Source organism: Eretmochelys imbricata, chromosome 5, assembly GCF_965152235.1.
Source record: "Eretmochelys imbricata isolate rEreImb1 chromosome 5, rEreImb1.hap1, whole genome shotgun sequence".
Taxonomy (NCBI): Eukaryota; Metazoa; Chordata; order Testudines; family Cheloniidae; genus Eretmochelys; species Eretmochelys imbricata.
In genome coordinates this window covers 131,880,051-131,906,414 of record NC_135576.1, presented here as the reverse complement: position 1 = coordinate 131,906,414, position 26,364 = coordinate 131,880,051, and the positions used below count along the sequence as shown (strand labels likewise).

The 26,364-nt window shown below is 48.0% G+C and overlaps 1 protein-coding gene across 4 annotated transcripts in view; it reads left to right on the top strand.

Moving 5' to 3' along the window:
* ABCA1 (ATP binding cassette subfamily A member 1) overlaps nt 1-26,364 on the top strand; it is a 135,939-nt gene that overhangs the window by 95,644 nt on the left and 13,931 nt on the right. For 3 of the 4 annotated variants that reach the window (XM_077817924.1, XM_077817925.1, XM_077817927.1), the window contains 22 exons: nt 369-590; nt 4,013-4,217; nt 4,808-4,921; nt 5,515-5,686; nt 6,336-6,467; nt 7,513-7,652; nt 8,821-8,958; nt 11,598-11,818; nt 12,351-12,423; nt 12,944-13,146; nt 14,993-15,041; nt 16,119-16,232; nt 17,817-17,968; nt 18,111-18,235; nt 18,719-18,817; nt 20,592-20,781; nt 20,933-21,027; nt 22,073-22,105; nt 23,043-23,148; nt 24,273-24,347; nt 24,967-25,136; nt 25,855-26,032. In XM_077817924.1, coding sequence (XP_077674050.1) covers nt 369-590; nt 4,013-4,217; nt 4,808-4,921; nt 5,515-5,686; nt 6,336-6,467; nt 7,513-7,652; nt 8,821-8,958; nt 11,598-11,818; nt 12,351-12,423; nt 12,944-13,146; nt 14,993-15,041; nt 16,119-16,232; nt 17,817-17,968; nt 18,111-18,235; nt 18,719-18,817; nt 20,592-20,781; nt 20,933-21,027; nt 22,073-22,105; nt 23,043-23,148; nt 24,273-24,347; nt 24,967-25,136; nt 25,855-26,032 — 3,006 coding nt within the window. The remainder of the gene's footprint in view (nt 1-368; nt 591-4,012; nt 4,218-4,807; nt 4,922-5,514; nt 5,687-6,335; nt 6,468-7,512; nt 7,653-8,820; nt 8,959-11,597; nt 11,819-12,350; nt 12,424-12,943; nt 13,147-14,992; nt 15,042-16,118; nt 16,233-17,816; nt 17,969-18,110; nt 18,236-18,718; nt 18,818-20,591; nt 20,782-20,932; nt 21,028-22,072; nt 22,106-23,042; nt 23,149-24,272; nt 24,348-24,966; nt 25,137-25,854; nt 26,033-26,364) is intronic. The other variant, XM_077817926.1, reaches the window with a different exon arrangement.

Below are 26,364 nucleotides of genomic sequence, written 5' to 3'. Positions count from 1 at the left end.
GTCGTACATAGCGCAGTGTAAACACGTCACTGTCCGTGTGGAATTTTAGTTTTTGCTGCCTTTGCTAGTGCTTCTCATGGAGCCTGTTGTAAAACTAGGCAAATATGGAGATGACGTAATGAGAACCACTGATTTCAAACAATAGAGGTGCTTCAGTAATTGTTCAGTGCACCTCAGCGTGCAGAGTACCAGGCCTAGGGCAAAATGCACTCTGGCCCTGGCACAATCCCTCCTGCTTACAGGACGGGGCAGCTAAAGCAGTTAAAGGGTAGTTCTGTTCTGAATAGCGATTCTGCAAGTGGGCCCTGTAGATTGCGTCTCAGTGAGCCCTGTTTGCCTTGTGACACATGTATCTCCTCCTTGCCCAGATGGGAAACCTGCTGCCCTATAGCGACCCCAGTGTGGTGTTTGTCTTCCTCTCCGTCTTTGCCGTGGTGACCATCTTGCAGTGCTTCCTCATCAGCACCATGTTCTCCAGGGCCAACCTGGCAACAGCCTGTGGGGGGATCATCTATTTCACCCTCTACCTGCCCTACGTGCTGTGCGTCGCCTGGCAGGACTACGTGAGCTTCTCCCTGAAAATGTTTGCGGTGAGTCACAGCGGGCTTGGCACAGAGGAGCTGTATTGAATATTATACCATGGCCAGCAAAGCGCTCGGTGGCTCTTTAGCATGTGGGGCTTGGGTGTGCAAGAGGCCATTGTTTTCCACTGTAGCCAGGGCAAAGGGCCATCAGAGCTGGCACCAATTAAAAACTTCTGGCTTTGATAGTGATCAGAGAGCCTGGGAGTGGGGAAGGGATCTCTGGGCATGCTCTTCAGGGAGTACTGAGATTCCCCCATCTGATGCTGTGAGGCCTGATGCTGCCCCGCTGAAGTTCATGTCGTATTGCCCATTTGTGACAGGATCAGACCTTTAAGGTGTTCTCCCCTAGAGGCCTGTCCATCTGAGAGGAACTGGATCAGCCTCCCTTTAGAGATTCTCCACAGCATTCCTTAACTCGCTGGGGGGTGGCTGCATACAACACTCCCTCCCTTCCTCCATACTGCGGTCTAGTCATCTGGGGAGCAAGAGGAGGGGGAAACAAACCAAACCTGTCTTCAGCATAGCAGCATGAAGAACTCCCATTGGGGCATTGCCTAGCCACATAACAGCATAGTGTTCAAACCTTGGGCTCAGGGCCAGGAGCACTGGGTGAAATTCCACGGATCGTGTTATGCGGGAGCTCAGACTAGATGATCATGATGGTCACTTCTGGCCGTAAAATCTGTCACTCTCTGAACACTTCAGTGATCCCAGTGCAGATAGGGATGGGTGCCCATCATGCAGACTGCAATTTTGAGAACTACTCAGGCTAGTACAAGGACTAAACCTGTGCCACAATGGCTAAACAGCAAAGTAAAAGAATCGGTTAGAGGCAAAAAAGCATCCTTTAAAAATGGGAAGTCAAATCCTACTGAGGACAATAGTGCATAAACTAGCAAATGAAGTGTGAAAGGATAAGTAGGCAGGCCAAAAGAGAATCGAAGGAGCAACTAGCAAAAGACTCAGAAACTAACAGCCAAAAAATGTTTAAGTACATCAGGAGCAGGAAGCCTGCTAAACAACCAGTGGGGCCACTGGACGACTGAGGTGCTAAAGGGGCACTCAAGGAAGATAAGACCGTTGTGGAGAAGCTCAATGAATTCTTTCAATTGGTCTTCATTGCAGAGGGTGTGAGGGAGAGTCCCACACCTGAGCTCTTCTTTTTAGGTAACAAATCTGAGGAACTTTCCCAGATGGAGGTATCTGTGGAGGCGGTTTTGGAAAAAATTGATAAATTAAACAGTAATAAGTCACCAGGACCAGATGGGATTCACCCAAGAGTTCTGAAGGAACTCAGATATGAAATTGCAGAACTACTAACTGTGGCATGTGACCTATCACTTAAATCAGCTTCTGTACCAGATGATTGGAGGATAATTAATGTGACACCAATTTTTTAAAAAGGGTCCAGAGGCAATCCTGGCAATTACAGGCCGGTAAGCCTAATGTCAGTACCAGGCAAATTGGTTGAAACTGTAGTAAAGAACAGAATTATTGGACACATAAATGAACATGATTTGTTAGGAAAGAGTCAATATGGCTTTTGTAAAGGGAAATTATCCCTTACCAAACCATTAGAATTCTTTGAGGGGTCAACAAACCTCTGGACAACAGCGATCCAGTGGATATAGTGTACTTGGGCTTTCAGAAAGCCTTTGATAAGGTACCTCACCAAAGGCTCTTATGCAAAGTAAGCAGTCATGGGAAAGAAGGAAGGTCATCTCACAGATCACTAACTGGTTAAAAGACAAGAAAACAAAAAGTAGGACTAAATGGTCAGTTTTCAGAATGGAGAGAGGTAAATAGCGGGTTCCTCCAGGGATCTGTATTGGGACTAGTGCTGTTCAACATACTCATAAATGATCTGGAAAAAGGGGTGAACAGTGAAGTGGCAAAATTTGCAGATGATACAAAATTACACAGGATAGTTAAGTCCAAAGCTACTGCAAGGACTTATAAAGGGATCTCATTAAACTGGGTGATCGGGCAACAAAATGGCAGATGAAATTGAATATTTATAAGTGCAAAGTAATGTACATTGGAAAGCATAATCCCAACTATACATAGAAAATGATGGGGTCTAAATTAGCTGTTACCACTCAAGAAAGAGATCTGGGAGTCATTGTGGATAGTTCTCTGAAAACAACTACTCAATGTGCAGCAGCAGTCTAGAAAGCGCACAGAATGTTAGGAACCACTAGGAAAGGGACAGTAATAAGACAGTAAATATCATAATGCCACTATTTAAATCCATGGTATGCTCACACCTTGAATACTGGGTGCAGTTGTGGTCACACCATCACAAAAAAGATAGATTAGAACTGCAAAACATACAGAGAAGGGCAACAAAATCATTGTTATGGACCAGCTTCTGTATGGGGAAAGATTAAAAAAACTGGGACTTTCAGCTTGGAAAAGAGACGACTAAGGGGGGATATGACAGAGGTCTATAAAATTGTGACTGGTGTGGAGAAAGTGAATAAGAAAGTGTTATTCACCCCTTCACGTAACACAGGAACCCAGGTATCACGCAATGAAATTAAAAGGCAGCAAGTTTAAAACAAACAAAAGGAAGTACTATTACACATAACACACAGTAAACCTGTGGAATTTGTTGCAGGGATGTTGTGAAGACTAAAACTATAATGGGGTTCAAAGAACAATTAGATAAGTTCATGGAGGATAGGTCCATCAATGGTTATTAGCCAAGATAGTCAGGGACACAACCCCATGCCAGGTGGTCCCTAGCCTCTGACTGCCAGAAGCTGGGAGTAGATGACAGGGGATGGATCGCTCAATGATTGCCCTGTTCTGTTCACTCCCTCCGAAGCATCTGGTGGTGGCCCCTGTCGGAAGACAGGATGCTGGGCTAGATGGACCATTGGTCTGACCCAGGGTGCCTGTTCTGGTCTTACTTTTGGGGTGGTTGCAGCACTATTTTGAGTTTGCAATCGCCCCCCGGTAATTTAAACCTGGGTTTTCTTCCTAGGGTGACTCAATAAAAACAAACAAGGACAACATGTTTCTGCAGCTAAAGGAAAGTCCTTTCTGGTTACTAGGGGTAGAGAATCCCCTCATTTTACTTATTTGTACACACACACACAGTTATTCTACTGCATTATTCGCTCTACCTCTGCTCCTTGTTTCAGTCTCTTATAAGAGCAACACAAACCCCGTCACGTTTGAGTGGGAGTCAAGCTTTCAAACTCAGGATGGCTATGCAAGCACAAAACTAGGCAATGGGAGCTTGCAGAGCCCTCAGTGAAAACCCTGGCCCCACCTGACTTCAGTAGGGCCCAGATTCCACCCTTTGTGTTTTGAGTCATGACACTAGCATGAGGGCTGAGCAGCCCCTCTCCGTTTATTTTTAAAGATGAAGAGATGAGTTTGTGAATGGTCTCAAGAGTGTGAACATCTTGCTCTCCTAGAGCCTGCTGTCCCCGGTCGCCTTTGGGTTTGGCTGCGAGTACTTTGCATTGTTTGAGGAGCAGGGGGTTGGCGTGCAGTGGGACAACCTCTTTGAAAGCCCCCTGGAAGAAGATGGCTTCAACCTCACCATATCTGCGTTCATGATGTTGTTTGATACCTTCCTCTATGGGGTTATGACCTGGTACATTGAGTCTGTCTTCCCAGGTGAGCCTTCACTATTGTCTAGAGACGTGGTGTCCTGCTCTTTGTGGGTCCTGCGTATTCCTGCCCATTCATCGAGAGCGTTTCACATTCCAGGCAGCACATGTTACAGAAGGGGGAAGGGGGCAACCCCGCACATCGAAGCCGCTGATCAAACTCCTGGACAATTTCCAAGTGCCCCCGTATACAGAGAACCTAGCCTCAGTCCAGCCAGGTGCTAGCACCTCCTATGAGATTCTCAGCCTCTTCAGTTCCCATTGGCTTTGCCAGGAGTTGAGGGCACTTGGTACCTGGCACAGGGTGGTTAGCACCTCCCAGGTATCGGGCATTTAACTATTAGAGTAAAGTGGGGTTTGGGAAGATTGGTTGTAACGTTTTGAAATCATCTAATATTCCCCACCTGGCTAAAATCTCTCTCTCAATCTGTTGCCAATTTCCATCCTAGAAGGGGGATTTTCACGTATATGTGCTGCTGGTCTCCAAGGCCCGACAGCTGGAGATACGATGTGTCAGTACTTGCCCTCTGCTTTTAAACATCGAGACGTTATGGTGGATTTTGCTGGGCTCACGTGAATGCTTTCCTCCCCGTTTAGGCCAGTATGGAATTCCCAGGCCCTGGTACTTCCCCTTTACGAAGACTTATTGGTTCGGCGAGGAATCTGAGGAGAGGCGGCACGCTCATTCTGATCACAAAGGGCCGTCGGAGCGTAAGTGTCTGACCCACGCTGGGCCAGAAGGCAGACGCTTAGGTTTAAATGAACGAAGTTGGGGACTTACCCTGGGTAAGGACTGCGTGAAAGGATGTTGGAATTTAGCATCATGGAATTAAAGCTGCTCCTGTCCTACTCGCTATTCATTCCCCTGATAATGAACAGAATGTGCGCGTGATTGTGCAGTCCTTATTCCAATAAAACTCCCACATATATCGCTGGAAATCTTGCCCAAATAAGGCAGGCAGGATTGGGCTCTCCTTTGGCATTGAGGCATGAATCTGTGAGCTGTGGCATTCCCTCCACTTCCGCTGATTTCACTGGAGGGTGCTCAGTATCTCACAGGACTGGGTCCTCTCTGACATGGGGGCATTGGATCAGGGCCTTACAACTGGCCTCCAAAGAACTGATTAGTGCCAAGCTAAAGTGAACCTCCATGGAGGGATAACACCCAGGAAGGGAGATCAGGAATCTTCCTAGATGCCCCACTTCACTGTGGGTTCTCGTTGGCCATGGAAAGATGTGTGTTAATATTTATTGGTGGTGTGTCTGTTCTACGCTGCCTTGCTGATTACTTTTTCTTCTCGCAGACTGCATGGAGGAGGAACCCATTCATCTAAGCCTGGGGGTCTCCATTCAGAACCTGGTGAAGATTTATCGTGATGGCAAGAAGGTTGCTGTGGATGGGCTCACACTTAATTTCTTTGAAGGGCAGATCACATCCTTTCTGGGACATAATGGAGCTGGGAAAACCACAACCATGTAAGGACAATATTTTTAAGGGTAGGGAAGGCACGCTTGTTAGAGTGGCTCTGAAACCTAGTGTTTTGTCTAAACACGACAATGTAATATATGCATGTGGATAGATGTATAGATTAAATTTGCAAGGCCGGAGACTCAGCAGGTGTAAATCAGTGTATCTCCGCTGACTTCAGTAGAGCTCTGCTGATTTACATCTTCTGAGAATCTGGCCCATGAAACACACCGATATTGGGGAATGGAACATTTTGATGCCAGTGAATTGTCACGGTTCCAGATCAGGACTATGGCTGACTTGGTACAATGTCAGCAACACTTTTTAATAACCCACTTTGTGACCCTGCTTTATCAGAATAAGGAAATGAATTCTGAAAGCATTAAAAGCTTTTAGGGAGTGTGGAGGGTATTTTTCTCTTGCAGAACCGAGAGCATGTGGTTCTGTCCAGCTCCCATTAAAACTGAGCTCACATGCGAGATGTTTCTCTGATTGTTTTCCTTTGGGGAATAATCATGTGATGTGGGATATCAGCAAAACTCTATCCTAGCCATTGTCCTTTCATTCCCTAGTGCATGTGGAACAAGCCCCCTCTTGATTTGGATTGTGCTGTGACATTTTGGAGCTCACTTACCATTTACTGTATTTGTCATTCAGGTCCATCTTAACTGGTTTATTTCCTCCGACCTCGGGTACGGCCTTCATCCTGGGCAAAGATATCCGCTCCGAGCTCAGCACCATCAGGCAGAACTTGGGCGTCTGTCCCCAGCACAATGTCCTCTTTGACTTGTGAGTAGCAGCCAGGAAGCACAATGATGGGGTCTGTAATACAACACAAAAATGTGTGTGTGTTTATTTAAAATTACAGTGGATTCCTTTTCTCATTTTCTGACATTACCACCCTCTATGGCTCTAGGCCCACTTCTGGTCTCTCTCTTGCTTGTGTAAATCCAGAGTAACTCCATGGGACAGTGGTTAGCGAGTGTGCATACAGAAGTAGATGTAACTGGCATATCATTTTGCAAGGGGTATAAAGGCTGCTGTTTAAAGGCAGTTGAACGATGAAGTAGTGTTGAAGTAGTATCAATATAGTGGTAAATGGGAATGAACCAAGAATCAGGATGTTAAAATGCACCGTATTTGGCTACCTGCTCAGTGGTGTAATTCAGCATAGCTCAATTGAAGTGGGTGGATTAGTTACACCAGCTGCGGATCTGGAACATAATATTCAATGGAAGCTGAGGGTTGTTGGTGTCACATGGGAGACATTGCACCTCATGGGCTCAAACCAGCAAATAGTGGCTTCTACTAGGGGTTACTTCCCACCCAGGAGGTGCTGTTCCGAGTTGTATATATGGTCTGGGATAGCTCAGTGATGGAGGTGTTCAGAATCTGTAGCTGGACAGAAGTAGGTTCTGTTTTATTGTTCGATGTATCTGGGGTCTATCAGCAGTGCCTTGCACATCCATCGAGACCATTTTCCCAGTTTTTCTTTTAGAAAACTGTTCCTTCCATTAAAACAAAAAGGCTAAAATTTTCCAGCGTGACTAATGATTTGGGGCACCTCAGTGTTTGGGAGTCCAACCTGAGGCACCTTAATATGGCCTGATTTTCAGATTGCACTGAGCACCTACCCTCTGGAAATCAGGCCCTTCTAAGGTGTCCCAGGTTGAGTCCCCCAAATCATTAGTCACTTCCAAAAATCTTATCCCTGTACAATATTTTCCTGCCTAAATAAGAATGGGTTTTGTAACTAATTAAAAAATGGTTCATGGGATGAGTCTGAGCCTGACTGAGGCATAGTGCCTTGCCGGTTCTGCTCCCTACCCCTTAGGCTGACTGTGGGAGAGCACATCTGGTTCTACGCACGTCTGAAAGGGCTGTCAGAAGAAAAGGTGAAAGAGGAGATGCAGCAGATGGTGCTGGATGTCGGCCTGCCTCACAAACTCAAAGCTAGAACCAGCAAACTCTCTGGTAGGTCCAACTCTTCAGCCCTTTGCGTGTCTCATCTCAGCTGCTCAGGAGGCTTCGAGAAGGGCACTGTCGTTCCCTAATACTGAGAGGCAAAGCAAGGTACTACAGTGTAACCTGCCACTCAGTGTGTGTTAAATATCCACCTCCATGCCTAATCTACAACAGAGGTGGGTCTGCTACAGCTAGTAGCTTGAGAACTTAGTCCTGTAGCTCAAGATGAGGAGACTTATGCTCTTAGTTCTGGACCTGCCAAGGTTCAATCCCTGTTGACATAGGTGCTAATTCCGTGGATGCTCCGGGTCTGGAGCACCCATGGGGGAAAAATAGTGGGTGCTCAGCACGCACTAATGGCCCCGTGGATCAGCACCTTCCCCTCCCCGAGCCCCCTGCCCACTCATGCTTTAGTTCCAGAGGTCCCAGCTTCAATCCAATGACAGTCATTACAAAAGCTCTCATAGTAAATACACTATTGAATTTATCAGCAGCCAGTGTCCAAAGATCTCTAGACATCTTAATAAAATATAAAACTAAACCAGTACGTCTGGCACCCTGGGCTGTGACTGGAGCAATGCTTTGCCCTCCACCCCTAGAAAGTTAGACAAAAGCAAAGTGGTTAAAGCCACTGTCTGTATTCTCCAGTCTGCTCTGTTCGCTTTATCTCCCTCAGGCAGTGCCAGATGAGTGGATTCTGGCCCCAAACGGCTAACTGAGAATCCGCTAGTGTAGGAGAACACTCTGCTGGTGTGAGGCTGGCTGCACTGGCTCCTGCACCAGCTGCCCCGCTCCCAGTGTAGGTGGGGTGGAGCTCCACTCTGCCAATTCTCCATTGGCAGTAAGGGACTTTGCAGACTTTACACCAGTCAAATAAGTTAGATCAGCTTCTCAGCTGCTCTGATGCTGGTAAGCAGCGCAAGATCCAGGAGCAACGACCAGCTCCTTGAAGGGCTCCCCTTCCCCCTCCTTGTTCCCAGGCACGGTGCAGAGCTCTGTCATGGCGGGAGGATGGAGCCTAGAGTGATTTACCTTCATCTGTGTGCACACATGGCTTCAGAAGGCATTTGTGTGCAGGGGGTGAGGAATCTCTCCCACAGCACCTTACAGCACAGATCACTGCTCCTTTGTTCACACCTCCAGCCTGAATTCTTCTCTCGTGCCGTCTGCTTCGCAGGTGGCATGCAGAGAAAGCTGTCGGTGGCCTTGGCCTTTGTGGGTGGATCAAAGGTTGTCATTTTGGACGAGCCAACAGCTGGGGTGGATCCTTACTCTCGCCGAGGGATATGGGAACTGCTTCTGAAGTATCGCCAAGGTAGCTATACTTTCACCCAGTTATAGTTGGAAGCAAAAGGGCATCAGTGGCTTGTGGCTTTGATAAAATACATTGTTCTGCCTTTGCTGATTGTATGGGGGAATTGTTACTAACGTGTCATTGCAAATCCCTTGGTGCCCTGGTAGAAGACGGCAACAAACAGCCCCAGGCCCTGGGCTCTGGGCACCCAGACACCTGCATTCCCTATTAATGAGACCCTTTTTGCAGTCTCGTTATAACGAGACCCTTCTCTTTAATTGGTGGGACTGCATTTCAGTTCTCAAGAGTAAACCATGTTCTACGTACACTTCCCACTGAGGGAAGAGGATAGGAGGGCAGATTCTGATTTCACTCCCACAGGTGTAAATCTGGAGTAACTGGATTCATATGGGTGTAGCTCAGATCAGAAGCTGACCCTTGGTGTCTGCATTAGGGTAAAGCCCTCTGGTATTAAGTAGGCTTACTTATTGGTATGAAACCCCTTTCATTGGTGTACCCCGAAATCACAACCCTTGCTCCAGTTGAGCAGAACCTGGTGAATCGGGAATTCAGGAGCACCACATCTTCCACTGCTCAGATCACTGTGTGTCCACTCACTGCTGGGTGTGGCTTGTTCTATTTCCATAGCTAGCACTGTAAATGCCTACCAAGACAAGTGGCGAAATACAAACAGGATGGGGACTAGGTCATGAAGGAGAGGAGAGAATCCACCTGAGCTAGTAGTTGTTAACTTATTCCATACCGACAGGTTTCAGAGTAACAGCCGTGTTAGTCTGTATTCGCAAAAAGAAAAGGAGTACTTGTGGCACCTTAGAGACTAACCAATTTATTTGAGCATGAGCTTTCGTGAGCTACAGCTCACTTCATCAGATGTATACCGTGGAAACTGCAGCAGACTTTATATATACACAGAGAATATGACCCATGGAAAAGAAGCCCTTGAGGAATTCCACCATGATTTCAACAATTTCCATCCCACCATCAACCTCAGCCTGGTCCAGTCCACACAAGAGATCCACTTCCTGGACACTACAGTGCTAATAAACAATGGTCACATAAACACCACCCTATACCGGAAACCTACTGACCGCTATTCCTACCTGCATGCCTCCAGCTTTCACCCTGACCACACCACACGATCCATCGTCTACAGCCAAGCTCTGCGATACAACCGCATTTGCTCCAACCCCTCAGACAGAGACAAACACCTACAAGATCTCTGTCAAGCTTTCTTACAACTACAATACCCACCTGCGGAAGTAAAGAAACAGATTGATAGGGCCAGAAGAGTTCCCAGAAGTTACCTACTACAGGACAGGCCTAACAAAGAAAATAACAGAACGCCACTAGCCGTCACCTTCAGCCCCCAACTAAAACCCCTCCAACGCATTATTAAGGATCTACAACCTATCCTAAAGGATGACCCAACACTCTCACAAATCTTGGGAGACAGGCCAGTCCTTGCCTACAGACAGCCCCGCAACCTGAAGCAAATACTCACCAACAACCACATACCACACAACAGAACCACTAACCCAGGAACTTATCCTTGCAACAAAGCCCGTTGCCAATTGTGCCCACATATCTATTCAGGGGACACCATCACAGGGCCTAATAACATCAGCCACACTATCAGAGGCTCGTTCACCTGCACATCCACCAATGTGATTTATGCCATCATGTGCCAGCAATGCCCCTCTGCCATGTACATTGGTCAAACTGGACAGTCTCTACGTAAAAGAATAAATGGACACAAATCAGATGTCAAGAATTATAACATTCATAAACCAGTCGGAGAACACTTCAATCTCTCTGGTCACGCAATCACAGACATGAAGGTCGCTATCTTAAAACAAAAAAACTTCAAATCCAGACTCCAGCGAGAAACTGCTGAATTGGAATTCATTTGCAAATTGGATACTATTAATTTAGGCTTAAATAGAGACTGGGAGTGGCTAAGTCATTATGCAAGGTAGCCTATTTCCTCTTGTTTTTTCCTACCCCCCCCCTCCCCCCAGATGTTCTGGTTTAACTTGGATTTAAACTTGGAGAGTGGTCAGTTTGGACGAGCTATTACCAGCAGGAGAGTGAGTCTGTGTGTGTATGGGGGTGGTTTTTGGAGGGGGGTGAGGGAGTGAGAGAACCTGGATTTGTGCAGGAAATGGCCTAACTTCATTATCATGCACATTGTGTAAAGAGTTGTCACTTTGGATGGGCTATCACCAGCAGGAGAGTGAATTTGTGTGGGGGGGTGGAGGGTGAGAAAACCTGGATTTGTGCTGGAAATGGCCTAACCTGACGATTACTTTAGATAAGCTATTACCAGCAGGACAGTGGGGTGGGAGGAGGTATTGTTTCATATTCTCTGTGTATATATAAAGTCTGCTGCAGTTTCCACGGTATACATCTGATGAAGTGAGCTGTAGCTCACGAAAGCTCATGCTCAAATAAATTGGTTAGTCTCTAAGGTGCCACAAGTACTCCTTTTCTTATTCCATACCATTCCCCCACTCATACCAGGGACCCATTTAGCAGTATGGGGAGGGCAGGGTGCTTGCATCTCCCATGACCTAGGAACATTGATATTGTTGACTTACTGGCAAACTCCTTGGTGTTTGTCTTCCCTTCTTTGTTTACAGGCCGCACCATCATTCTGTCCACACATCACATGGATGAGGCAGACATCCTAGGGGACAGGATCGCCATCATTTCTCATGGCAAACTGTGCTGCATTGGCTCTTCCCTGTTCCTGAAGAACCAGCTGGGAACAGGCTATTACCTGACCCTGGTCAAGAAGGATGTGGACTCTTCACTGAGCTCCTGCAGAAACAGCAGCAGTACGGTGTCGTACCTGAAAAAGGTACAGTTCCCATAGCGGCTGTCCACTTCCTTTCTCCTTCCACCTCTGTCCTCCTTACACCAAATCTTAAGGCTGCCAAGAAGCAACAGTTAAAATGCAATGGAGTAAATGGTTTGAAAAGAAATCCCTTAGCACGGCACAGAAGCATTATCTACCTTGGCACAGCCCTGAGATCAGATCCGGTTAAACCATTGCATTGGAGGCTTGTGTCCATTACACCCTCTTTGCATGGCATCTTTAATGACAGTGTTTTAGGCCTGACAATGGATGCTGCTGCTTTGCAATTTGGCTGCTTACCTGAATAGATTAAATACATCACTGCTGATATTAGCTTCTGCTCTTACATCCTCTTACAGTACTTATCTCAACCCTTTGTTACAATAAAGGACATTAAGATCCTCTACGCTATAGCCCCTTCCTAGAGCATCCGGATTGCTTGGCCTCTCTGGGTGGTGTTATAAGAAGAGTGCAGCATACAGCTGGCTGCCTTTTGATCCAGTTAACATATGCTCATCCTTTCTTATGTACCTAGGACGACAGTGTCTCCCAGAGCAGCTCGGATGCTGGGCTTGGCAGTGACCATGAAAGTGACACCTTGACAATAGGTAAGGACTGAAAAAGGCATGCATGAAATTGAATCTCACCGCTGTGGTCTTGAGCAACTCACTTAACCTCTCTGCTTCTGATCCCCCATCTGTAAAAAAAGGATAACAGCACTGCCCTATATGGGGTTTTGAGGGACATTTAATACTTGCAAAGTATAATGAATGCAAAGTGCTGAATAGTATGAAATTTCACCTAACGATCAAACGAGACCAGAATTTAAGGGCCATCAAAGCCGATGTGCTTGCCAATTGTTAGCACTGCACAGAGAACATTTGTGTAGTGTGGCTTGCAGGGCTGTTGATTGTGTTCTGTTTTCAAAGGTCTTCAGAAATGGTGCAAATAGAAATAGCTGCTTGGATCTGCAGCTGGGGCTTAGCTCCACTGAAGTCGATCCTTCACTGGGTTGTGTTTTACCCCAGCTGAGGATGTGTCTCAGCGAGATTCCTGAGTCTCTGCAGTGTTTATTACCGGTGACCCACAGAGTAACAGGACAGGCATCTTGTATTTTGGTTCCTCCAGACGTCTCTGTTATCTCCAACCTCATTATGAAGCATGTTCCTGAGGCCAGGCTGGTAGAGGAGATTGGCCATGAGTTAACCTACATCTTGCCATATGAAGCTGCTAGAGAAGGAGCTTTTGTGGAGCTGTTCCATGAGATCGACGACCGTCTCTCTGACCTGGGCATTTCGAGTTACGGCATCTCGGAGACTACCCTGGAGGAAGTATGTGAGCTGAAGCTCATCTGATGGCTTAGACAATGCCAAACAAGTAATTGCAGACTCCACGGCAAAATCCCCTGTGTATCCATGGGAAACCTGTCAACCAGGGAACTGGTCTGGCCCTGAGTTCATAACCCACGGAAGTGTGAAAAGAATTCTCTCCTCCTGCTCAATTTAAGTGTGCCCACAAGGGAAACGTGCATTAAAAATTGAGGGCCAGGTCTTCAGCTGGGGTGAGTGAGCACAGCTCTGTTATAGACAGTACAGCTCCCCATTTTCACCAGCTGGGGGTCTGGCCCGAACTATTTTCTAATGTTCAGGTTTTTAACTTACTCTGTCAAGTATTTTCAGATATCTCGGGGCTGCTGTAAGTGCACCTGGTACCAAGAGACTCCAAGGGGCCATTCCAGCAGCCAGGGATTGCTGGATTTCAGCAACATTTTGGTCGTATCCCCTGCCCAGACTCTCCTCCACCTAGAGATTTCACTTTCACTAGGGCACACTGGCTTTCCTGTAGCTTTGCGTCACCAGAGCAGCACAAAGAGCCAGTCCCCTTGAAGCCCTGTCTGTTGTATTCTGCAACACCTTCTGAAACACATTTACTATCATGATTTCCTCTGTAACTGGTTGGAGGAAAACCTGATTCTTCCAGCAGCTTCTAGAACATTGTTGTTGTCTTCTGTGTTTGAAAACTTGGTCCTTCCTGTATAAGAAATCACAGGGGAAAGCATATCCCATCACAGCTGGGAATGTTGTTCCTTCTTGATTAGAAGGCAGGTGGACTTCCACTAGTTTAATACCACGCTTCATATGTGCATCTTCATTGGACAGGGATGAAGGTTACAATAAGTGCTTACTCTGCATCATGATTATTGAATAGTGAGCAGATAAAAAATGTCCCATGCCATTCTTAGCTGGAGCTAATAGAACATGTGTGCTGTTCACCCCTTTCCCGCCGCCCCCCTCCCCTCCCCCCCAAAAAATACTGTCCCAAACTCAGCAATCAAAATCATAGGGCTGCATTTGGCTGCCAAGTCCTCAGGTGTCACACTGGTTATATTTCTAAGTTGTTCTAGGCCAGTGGCTCTCAACCTTTCCAGACGACTGTACCCCTTTCAAGAGTCCGATTTGTCTTGTGTACCCCCAAGTTTCACCTCACTTAAAGACTTATAAAATCAGACATAAACTCAGACAAAAGAAGTGTCACAGCCACACTATTACTGACAAACGGCTGACTTTCTCATTTTTACCATATCATTATAAAATAAATCAATTGGAATATAAACATTGTCCTTACCTTTCAGTGTAGAGCAGTGGTTCTCAAACTTTTGTATTGGTGACCCCTTTCACATAGAAAGCCTCTAAGTACGACACCTCTTTATAAATTAAAAACGCTTTTTATATATTCAACACCATTATAAATGCTGGAGGCAAATGTTTGGGGTGAAGGCCAACAGCTTGTGACCCCCCCCCAAGCCTCCATGTAAGAACCTTGTGACCCCTGACCCCCAGTTTGAGACCCTCTGGTGTATAATATACAGAGCAATATAAACAAATCATTGACTATGAAATTTTACTTTGTACTGTCTTTGCTAGTGCTTTTTATGTAGCCTATTGTAAAACCAGGCAAATATCTAGATGAGTTGATGACCTCTGAGTACCCCCAGGGGTACACGTACCCCTGGTTGAGAACCACTGCTATAGGCAAGGGATATTCCATATAGCCCCTCATGTTGACATGATGCATTCTGTACTGGAATCATTGGATCTCCCATGTTACATCAGGCAGCACATTATTGCTGTATTAGACCACTTCTAATTTTCTTTTTAACCTCTCTTTGCCTGTCAGATCTTTCTCAAAGTGGCTGAAGATAATGGGGTGGATGCAGAGACCTCAGGTTAGTGCAATCGTTTCAGGGCTGCATTGTCAAAGGAGGTTCTATGTGTACAGCTTTATACCTGGGATTTGCATGCATCATCCCTTATGCACACAACTGACAGAGGGTTAAATTCTCAACTGATATAAATTCCCATTCAAGGAATTAAGCCATTGGGCAAGCAGAATCAACCATCTAGTGGTTAGAGCAAGGGGTGGAATTTAGCAGATACGAGTTCTGTCTCCCACTTTGCCACTTACACGTGCTGTAGTTTTGGGCAAATCCGTTGACCTCTCTGGGTGTCACCTTTTCCATCTGTAAAATGATGGTTCTTGCCCTGGTGTAGAAGCCACAAGTGAAAGATGATACACAAATTATTTTCAAAATCAGAAACTGGAACACTTTTGTGGTGACTTTTTTAAAGTCACAAAATAGCCATACAAAAATGTCATTACTGAGTGTCAAGACACGTGCACATATTTCTTGGAATGGAAGATTTTTTCCAGTAACTTAGTGTCCAAATGAGTTTATCATGAAACATTGAATATGTCATTAAGTAAGTTTCTGAGCAAATGATCAGCTCTGACTGTGTCTATGTTCAGTTGACTTTTCTCTTCACTATAAATGCTGCTCTTTGCACCACCAAAACGAATTTGTTCTACTAGACTCTTTGTTCCTGGGAAACACAGAACAAATTCTGCTTAATGTAACAATACTCTTGAATTAACATTTTAGGATTATCCCCCCGCCCCCCAAATTTTAATTGATCAATGTAAAAACAGGACGTTTGAAGTGTTCTTAAAAGTAAGCTCCTTGGACACCATATGAAACCTGGCACATGGGTTCACTTTACATATCAATGCACTTTACATTTCCCCGCACTGGTGCTAATTTAGCAGCAGCTCAGAGGCAGTCTACAGCTGTTCAGTCTGCATATGGGAACTTCTTAAAAGTTGAAAGCAAATATTCAGTGAAGATTTCTATACAGTAGCTTGCTGGTGACACTTCAGTTCCCAGTGCTTGGGGCTCACAGAAGAATAGGGTTGTTCACTGTCTCTGTTAACTTGAGCAAATCAGCTAACGTGCTGTCCTCTTCAGATGGCACATTACCTGCAAGAAGGAACAGGCGTGTCTTTGGAGACAGACAGAGCTGCCTTCATCCATTCACAGAAGATGATGCTTTCGACCCTAATGATTCAGACATAGATCCAGGTAAAGATGGAAGGAGCTGTAGTGCAATAATCTCAACTGTCTGTCTGTGCCTCATTACTAATCTACAGTTCTAAAATATTAATGTTTTAAAGAAATGTGTTCATTGTCCATGTTCTTGGGTGAATCACAATGCAAGAAATACTAGATTTTATGAGGGCATTTAAACGAACTAACCAGCACACCCTGGAAGAGTTTTGGACGCTATTTAAATTCCTTCCAGCAAATGTCCTATTAGTTTCTCCGGCATTTGTTGAAGTGTGCTAGAATTCCTGACATACTTAACCTTGGATGCTCCATCCTCATGCAGGATGTTTATTAATCTCTGCTTCCCTGCATGGGCTAAGGCAAGAGGAACAAGGTTTGTTTATGCATCAGTGCTAGATATCCTAACTCATTCTGGTGCCCTGCAGAATCTAATGTGTGAACATGCATGAGACAGTCTGTCCAAAGGGGACAGACTTAGGGCCTGACCCAAAACCCATTAAGTCAAATGGGAGCTTTTTCAGTGATTTCCTTGGGCACTGCATCAGGACATTTTATAGTAGAGAGGTGCCCATAGTGATACCTAGACTATGGCAATGTGACCTAGCCACAATAACTCAAGCAGGGGCTTTCTATGTCCAGATGTTGCTGGATCTCGGCTGTCATATCAACATTCCCCTGCCCTTTGAAATGCATCTACCCTTCCTTATGGCCAAGTTAATATTCTTAATCCTCAGGATAAATATATAATGCACCTTTGTCTGTTATAGGACACCTTATAATGAAAGGTGGACCTGGGCTGAAAAGTTCCATCTAGAGTGGAACTTTCCCCAATGTTTGGGGATGTTCAGAGCTGGCATTTCTGGTTTGGCCCACCTCTGCTTCCAAGAGGGGTTTAATCAACAGATAGTATAAAGCAGGGGTTCTCAAACTTCATTGCACCATGACCCGCTTCTGACAACAAAAATTACTTCACGACCCCAGGAGGGGAGACCGAAGTTTGAGCCTGCCTGAGCCCCACTGCTCCGGGCAGGGGAGCCAAAGCAGAAGTTCAAGGCTTTCGGCCTCTAGTCGGGGGCCTTGAAGCTGAGCCCTGCCACCCAGGGCTGAAGCCCTCAGGCTTTGGCTTCAGCCCTGGGCAGTATGGCTCGGGCTTCAGCCCTGGGACCCAGCAAGTCTAAGCCAGTCTGGTGACTCCATTCAAAGGGGGTCGTGACCCACAGTGTGAGAACCACTGGTATAGATTGTAAGGCTGAGGTTTCCAAAAGTGAGGGTCCCCACACATCAGGCAATGTGTGATTTGGATGCCCACTTCCCTTTGGAAATGAATGGCAGCCAGATCAGAAGGTTGTCTGGAGAAGTAGTCTCAGCCTCGGTGATGCAGAAAGATAAACACTCAAATGCATATTCATGAGAGATCATTTCCCCTGGCCCCACTGCACGCCATACTCCTTTGTGCTCAGAGCGTGTCTAGGAGACACAGTGGTAAGAACATGGGCAGCCACCAGGGTTCTGTCTGCACAAGCAGGAGCAGCCTCTGAAGGAGAAGGAAATCTGCTTTTGTTTCTGTGTGGGTGAGAGTCCTGTATCATTCGTTGTCAGCAGAATCCAGAGAGACAGACCTGCTCAGTGGGGTGGATGGCAAAGGCTCCTACCAGATGAAGGGCTGGAAGCTCATCCGGCAGCAGTTCGTAGCTCTGCTGTGGAAGAGGCTGCTCATTGCCAAGCGCAGCAGGAAGGGTTTCTTCGCCCAGGTGAGACCAGGCAGCAGCTCCTGCAGAGGTCACTGAAACACGGCCAGTGTCTCCGAGTGGTTAAATGCATCACTCTGGGTGGCTGATGCCTATGGGGGCGGTTCTTTTAAAGGTGGCTCTGCCTCTTCCCTTGTGATTTCAGATCGTACTGCCAGCTGTGTTTGTGTGCATTGCTCTCATGTTCAGCCTGATCGTACCTCCCTTTGGGAAATACCCCAGCCTGGAACTGCAGCCCTGGATGTATGATGAGCAGTACACTTTTATCAGGTACCTTTCAAATGACCAGAAAACATTCTTTAGGACTGGTTCTGCTTTCTCTATTCACCATTACGGTCTCATCACCTACGTTTGCATTTGTGTGCATAGCTCCAAAGTACAGTGTAAGGAAAAGGCACCATTTTGCCTGTTTGTAGCTTTAACAAGGCAAGCTCCAAATAAGAGTGAGTTTGAATGGCAGGAGGAATAGAATACTATTTCACTTTTCTTCCTCAGATCTCAGTTCACTTTGTTCTCAGATGCTAAATCACACAGAAAAGAAGCTAAAAGTATCCCAAACTCTTTCCAAATGTTACAGTACTTTTCGTGTGTGTGTGAGAGAGAGAGAGAGAACACACACATTCCACACAGAAAACTTTCCACCCAGTTCCTTTTCCTATCTTCTTGCCTGTGTCTCTGCCCTGCCGCGTTGCTGGTTTTGCTGCACATGCCTTATCTCGGTGCCCTGACTGTGTTTCTTCGATGCGCCCCTAGCAATGATGCACCAGACGATGCAGGCACCCAGAAGCTTGTGAACACGCTTGTCAATGAACCCGGCTTTGGGACCCGCTGTGTGGAAGGACACTCCATTCCGTAAGTAGAGCCCGAGCAAGGGTAGGCGCAAGGAGCAGCTCTGTCATTTCTAAGCCACTGGATGTTGCTGCTGCTTTGAGATGCCGGTAGATGCTGTTAATGTGTGTCACATAAATCATAGCTGCCATTGCCACCAGCCTCCGAATCCGCTTTCAGGGGTCGTAACCTCAGCATGGTGGGTGCGGTGTTCGTATTAGCACAATGGCGGAGGTTAGTTAGAAGTAGCTGTAGCGATCAGCTGAGGGAAACACCAAGCAGAAGGCCTGATCCCAGCGGCCTGGACTCATCTGAAAGCTCTTCCTTCAGAGGTGTAGGACCCTTGCCTCCTATGTTGTATTAAAGTATTGATTTATGGTGGCAACCTTCGTTGCCACCGCCCCTCAGATAAGGAAGGGTTGCAGGCTCAGGCCCAGCTTTTCCTTCCCCTTGCTCACTGCGAGTATTGACCCAGACTTTAGTGGGAGCTACTCGCTCCGCAGGGCAGAACAGAGCACAAAGGGGTGCAGTCCTGTACTGTGAAAACAACCTCTCTCCTCTCTTCAAGAACCTGCCCCCCAGGGTTTCCCAGACCATTGCTCGTGCTCCATGCAGGCAGCATGCTGGGAACTGTCATTGACCGGGATAGAGACGTAAGGGTGTCCCCAGGTTACCAGCAGTGGGATTCTGGCTTTGAAAAGAAAAAGCCGAACTGGCCACGGGGCAGTGTATCATTGGCTTGGTCTAGTTGTTTTGCTCCCACAGTTCTCTGCTCCGTGTTCTGCAGGATTTCTCTGTGTGTGGCTTCCACAAGTGGGCTTTCATGGCTAGCAGGCAGGATGGGAGGCCTGGAGACAGGCATCTGCCACGGATTTTCTGCGTGGCTTTGGGCAAGTCATTTATGGCCCGATTGTGCCTGGAAGGAAGGCACAAAGGAGAACCCTCCCCGCCACCAACCCTTGTGTGATCTGGCCACCCAGAACTGAAGTCACTGCCCCCAACTGGGTAGGGAGGTGATGGGGCCATAGCTCCTTGCCCCACACATCAGGCAGTGGGGTAGGCCGGTTGATGGGGGGTAATTATCTGCACCTGCAAAGTTGTGCAGTAGCAGGCAGACTCACCCTGCGTGAACGGGAGCTCCGAGACACACTGCCTCCTGGGGCTACCCTGGGGTAGCGCAGCTCCATGCCCACCCCAAAGGCAGAGCTGGCATTCGGGGCCCACCCAAGCCCGCAAACACCCCTGCGTGTCAGCGTCCCCGCCCCACAAAATAGCTCTCTTGGGGGCTGTGAGGCGGAGTTAAATAAAGGTCTCGAAGCTCCCCCGAGAGGAGTGATAATGGGTGGGATTGTCCAAAGTGCCTGGTGTCGGCCTGACTCTGCTCCCATTGATGTTACTGAGAGCTTTCCCTTTGCCTTCCCCGGGGGCCAGGCTAGGCCAGTGGGAGTCTGACTGTTGGTTTCAGCGGGAGCAGAGCTAGGCCCAAGCGGAGTGCTTCGGAAAACTCCATCGGCGCGTTGACCGCCGCTGACTGTTTACGTAGCATAGCAAACTAGGTGCTAGCAGGTGCCTGGGCGGCAGTGGGAAAGGGGCGGCCATACCTGTCCCGCGGCGGCAGTTTGGCGGCAGCTCCGACGCCCTCCCCGCCGTGGCGGCTTTTGGCCGGCAGCTCTGCCGTTATTGCTGCGGCAGCAATTCGGCAGCGCCTGCTTGGGGCAGCGGAACTGGGGAGCCGCCCCGGAGCCAGCTGACCGGTCTCATAAAACGTCGCATTTGCCTTGGCTCTGGCCTCATGCAGAGACACTCCTTGCCTGGTCAGAGAGGATAAATGGACCACCGCTTCTGTCCCCGACACGGTCCTGGACGTCTTCCTGAATGGCAACTGGACCATGGAGAACCCTTCCCCGGCCTGCGAATGCAGCAATGAGAAGATCAAGAAAATGCTCCCTGTGTGCCCACCTGGCGCGGGGGGGCTGCCTCTTCCACAGGTAGGAGAGGTCCCAGCTGCTCGGTAGCCCCAGGGCAGCCCGGGGATGTGCGTGGAGCACGGGCGGCTGGGTTGGGTCTTTTGGGGGGATGTGCATGAAGCCAAGGAAAACATCCTTGATTCCAAGTCCCTCTGCTTCCCCCCGGCACCAGAGAGAACAGAACACTGGCGACATCCTGCAGAACCTGACGGGCCGGAACGTATCGGACTATCTGGTGAAGACCTACGCGCAGATCATTGGGAAAAGGTGCCTATTACACACGTTGTTCCCTGGCGATTGCTGCTGCCCCTGTGCAGAGACCTCTGCACCACATAATTCCCATGGGGTGACTCTGACCCCTAGAGAGCCTTAAACTCTGCGCCATCTGCAGAGGTGACGCTATGGGAGGCTCAGTGAGTTTAGTCTGCGCTTTCTCCTGGCACACCCCAGCTTCGACTCCCTGGTACGCACTTAGGCTCTTTTAGACCCGCCTGTGTAGAGCTAACAGTCCCTTCCCGATCACCTTGGAGGGACTGATGCAAAGTCAGTGAGAGTCTTTCCATTGACTTCAATGGGCTTTGGATCAGACCCTACATTTCAAACTCACTTTGCCTGTTCTCTCAATGGCTGGTGCAAGCCAGCCCAAATCAGCAGGAAGTGTTTCCAGCAAAGTACTCCACTAGCTGAAATGTTTCTTCCTGAAGTAAAATATGAGGCATTTAAAACCATGGCCTGAAACTGTTGGGTCCCTTCCAGGGTCAGAAGGGACCACTGTGATCATCCAGCCTGACCACCTGTGTAACACAGGCCAGAGAATTTCCCCCAAATAATCCCAGAGCAGAGCTTTTAGAAAACGCCCACTCTTGATTTAAGTCTTGTCAGGGATGGAGACTCCACCGGCTCCCGGCTACGGTTTCTGAGCAGCTTCTGATGCTTTTGGGATGCAAAGGCAGCTCGTTGGACATAAGTCTGGCATTGGGCTCAGCCCAGAACGTCAGCCAAGTTCAGAAGCGTCTCTGAGCCCAATTCCAGCTCAGGTCCCTCTCTGCTTTATCCCGTGGGCAAAGGCAGTGCAGTGCAGTGGTGCAGCAGTGAGCCCGGGAGCTGCTATATCCGTGTAAAGCATCAGGGTAAACTCCTCTGCCGGGTGACACAACTGAACTCCTTGGAATTACACAAAGCATTACTCTGACCCGCGTCATTAGTGCACGACTATCTCCTTACAGTCTGCATTCATGTGGCTGGAGGGTAGGTCTGACTGATGGTCCATCTCATAAATAACAGACTTGTTTTCTTCTCTTTGCCTTCCCAGCTTAAGGAACAAGATCTGGGTGAATGAGTTCAGGTAAGTTACTGTCCTTTCTTTAGGTTGCTTGGAACTCATTAACCGATTGAGTGCCATGCTCTGTGGGCTGCTGTCTGGTCAAATTTGCCCCTAAATTTAGTTTTTGTAAAACGAAGCTTTTTTCAAAATCTAAACCCACCAGAAATATTTCAGTGAAATGATTATTTTTAGCATTGCACTAGAAATAGTATCCACAATTACTGATCCTTTCCCTAGTCACTGGGCTTTGTGAGCAGTCAAGGGCCCAATCCTGCAAATGCTGTCTGCCTACTACACTGCCTGCTACTGTGAGTAGTTCCAGTTAGCAGGATGCTCATTCGCAAGCCCTTGCGGGATTGGGTCCTTAGTACAATCAATTGCACCATCCTAAGAGGGGCCAGGGGAGCACTGATCAGCCAAGCCAGAGAGAGGACCCCACTTTGCTGGTAGCAGTGGAACGGTAGCTGCTCTCTGCCTTGCTTCCCCGTCCTCGAACCCCAGCCCGATGAAAGGGCAGCAGACTAAAAGGTTGGACTGCAGTGTGGAAAGGCCACAGGTTACTTTTGTAAACAGTCAGATCTAATTTTGTTTGGGGGAATTAATCACAAATCTAGCACAGCTCTTGGGAGGAATAACCCTGACTGTCCTGCTGTCACCTCTGAGAGCTCAGCGAGCTGGAGTTCTGTTTGGTTCAGCGCATGCTGCTGTGAGAGTTCGGGCATGTCTGCATGGCAGGCTCACTGCTCTGAGCTGTGTGGATTCCCCGAGAGGCTCCTGTTGAATGGAAGCTTAACAAACAAATGTAAACTTCAAGTTGCCACTGAAGGCCTAACTTTGAGGTATTAGGTCCCAGCACAGAGCAGCAAGCTAAAAGCCACAGGCTATAAAAAAGGGCCTTTTATGGAGGACACTGTAGAGTCAGTCTGTGCTTCACTATCTTGTCTGTCTGTGCTTTCAGATATGGTGGGTTTTCAGTGGGCGCCAGCAGTTCCCTCCTGCTTCCTCCCAGCGATGAAGTCAGTGATGCCATCAAGCAAGTGAAGAAAATCTTGGAGCTAGCCAAGGTGAAGAGCAATTTCGTATGGGCTCAGAATGTGCTGATGTCACAGTACCCCCCTGGGGGTGGGAGGGAGTGTGGCCAGCAGGGATTGAACCCCGGGACCTTTGGGTCTAAAAATATGAGTTTCCTCTGCTTGAGATAAAGGACCATGTGCTGAGCCACATTATGCTAGCATGGGTTGTAATATAACTGCATTTGTGGGAGGAGTCGTCATTGTTCAAATTCAGAAGAACCATTTGGTAACTGCGGTCTCGTAATACCTGATCATATAAACCCAAAGTAGAGTCAGGAAACTGACTTAAAGAGGACTAAGTCCTGAGGCCCTTATTCTGCTTTTACTCCTTTTTAACTCCAGTAAGCTTCCATTGATGTCAGTGAGGAGCCACAAAAAAAGATCCCAGTTACTATCAGCTAGCACAGCTCAGAATCTGAGAGAGAGCAGAGAGCAAGCTGGGTGTCTCAGAAACCACAACATGAGAACAGGGGGAAAAAAATCAAGCCTGATATCCTCATTCATTCTGGCCTCTCTGTGCCACTCTGATGTTTCAGAGCAGCCAGATAGCAGCTGGATCTGGCTAGCTCAGAGCTCCTCTACACTCAGATGGCACAGAGCTGGAGTAGAGGGCCTCTATGCCCCATCCAACCCAATTGCCACTTGGCGTAAATTAGAGCAGCCTCGCAGCTGCTCTAACCTGTGCCTGGGAAGTGCAAATTGCTTCAGAGAATCAGTGAGCCTCGGCCCACCCCTTTGCACTTAATGGATCTTGGCACAGGAAGGAATCTAGGCTATTGATTTTCTTGGGAGGGCAAGTATTTGTGACACCATGTCTCCGAGAGCTGGTGTAATAGGAAAGTTCTGTGTGGGACTGTGGTGGTTAGTTGCTACCACACAAAAGAGAGTTCTGGAGTTCCCTGGGGCTCTCTCAACTTCCTGCCCACTCTGGAGTCATCCCAGAAGAATAGTGCGGGAGCAGACTCTGAGCCCTGGGACTGCAGTGCAGGCGGGAGTGTGAGGCTGGGACATCTTACCCATTCCCCAGTCTGTGGCAAAGAAACCAGTATAAATAAGGTATCCATAGCACGGTCTATAATGAATGAAGCAGATGTACCATTGTGTGCTGTTCACAGGGGAGTTCTGGAGATCAGTTTCTTCACAGCTTGGGAAGCTTCATGAAAGGGATGGACACAAAAAACAACGTGAAGGTAAATCCTGCCCACCCACTGCTGTGCCTGATATTCAGAGCCAGAACCTAGCATTTTAAACCAAGCTCTGTTTCTAATTGGCGATCTGTATGCAGCATGTGTTCAGAGCAGGGGGCACTGCACCCGAATCGTTTGCCAACAGAACCACAGTGCCAATGTCCCTGTGTGGGATTTTCCAGGAGAGGGTGGCCTCGTGGACCCCAGTCCAAAGCCCATTGACTCTAATGGATGTTGGATCAAGGTCTTGGAAATCAGTAGATCGTGGCATGTACCTGCTACCAGCATAGGAACCATGGATTGTGCTTTCCCAGTGCACATGGGCCATATGCATCCATTCACACATGCTTAGGACCTCATCCCAGGTTCCTCATAAACTGAAGTGATGCTACCACATTTGTTCAGGAGACCAGGGGGCATATATGATGCCCTTGTCAAACCGTATATTGTGCCACTGAGGTGGCTGACAATAGTTTGTAAAAAGGCAGGAAGAATCAGTACAACGTCCCACCACACGGAAGTGGCTGCAGACCTCTGAACCCCTTGGCTATGGACACGAGGGAGCCTGTAGAATGGTAGGCATGGCTGGCAATCCTATTGATGCTGGTGTGTTGCTTTTCAGGTTTGGTTCAATAACAAAGGCTGGCATGCCATTGGCTCCTTTCTGAATGTGATCAACAATGCCATCCTCCGGGCCAACCTTCAGGATGGCGAGAATCCCAGCACCTATGGGATCACCGCGTTCAACCACCCGCTCAACCTCACCAAGCAGCAGCTCTCCGAGGTCGCCCTGTACGTCCTAGTATGAACGTTATTTGCGGCCTGCTGGAGACGGGGGGGCTATGGGGAATGGAAAGGAGGGGAGAAGAAAATGCCTTGGAATTAAGGAAGCTGCAAGAAATGAGTGTTTGGGGAGGGGAGCGGGTAAATAAAAGAACCAGGTTACCTTAGTGATTCAAATGTGGATTAACGTGGCCAGTTGTAGTCACCAGCTGAGGATCTGGCCAGGGATTTTGCAGCACTCCAGGCTGAGATTTCCAAAGCCACCTATGGGAATTGCATCTCCAGTTCCCATTACATTAATGGGACTTGGGTGTCCATATCCCCTAAGCAGCGTTGCAAATCTGAGTCCCTGACTCTCCCAGCTGCATTATGCTGAAACTTGTTAACGCTAGAAAAGTGCTGGGCGGAGCTTTGCTCTCCTGCGCCCGCACCCTGCACATCTGATCTTCGGTGGAGTAAAGACCAGCTGTAAATCCCTACATTTTCCCATGCGTTTAGACACATGTGAAAGACCTCTCATCATTATCCGGCCTAACAATGCCTTTCCAATGAACATACCTGCAACAGGGCTGAAACAGAGGGCCCGGTTCTGCCACCTGCATTCCCATTGCGGAGGGAGGGTGGCAGAATCGGGCCCCTGTTCAGGTTATGGTGCTAATGTGCACTGGAACGTCTGGAGGGAGACTCTGGCAGTAATTTATTGCCACTCTGATTTCCCTCTGCCCAGGATGACCACGTCGGTGGACGTTTTAGTCTCCATCTGTGTGATCTTCGCCATGTCCTTTGTCCCAGCCAGCTTTGTGGTTTTCTTGATCCAGGAGCGGGTCAGCAAGGCCAAGCACCTGCAGTTCATCAGCGGGGTGAAGCCGGTGATCTACTGGCTGGCTAACTTCGTCTGGGATATGGTAAGATTGCCTCACGGAGCTCATCCTTTAGAGCAGGTTACAATGCGTATAACACCCATTGCTGCGAAACTAAGGCCAGCTTGTGCCGGTTAGGCCCAGGCCTGCTGCGGAGGCAGTGCAGAGCCTCAAAGGCACTACGCCTTGGTTGCAGAGTTCCCTGGGATGAAGGAATGTGTGCTCTTCTACATGCCCTAACGGGATGCATGTGATGAGTGTTCTGGTGCCTGGTACTTCTGACAAGCTGCTCCTGCCCCTGCTCCACCCACCTGGCTGTCCTGCCAACACAGCATTTGTCTCTGCACAGCTGACCACCCCTGGAATAAGCTGGTGCA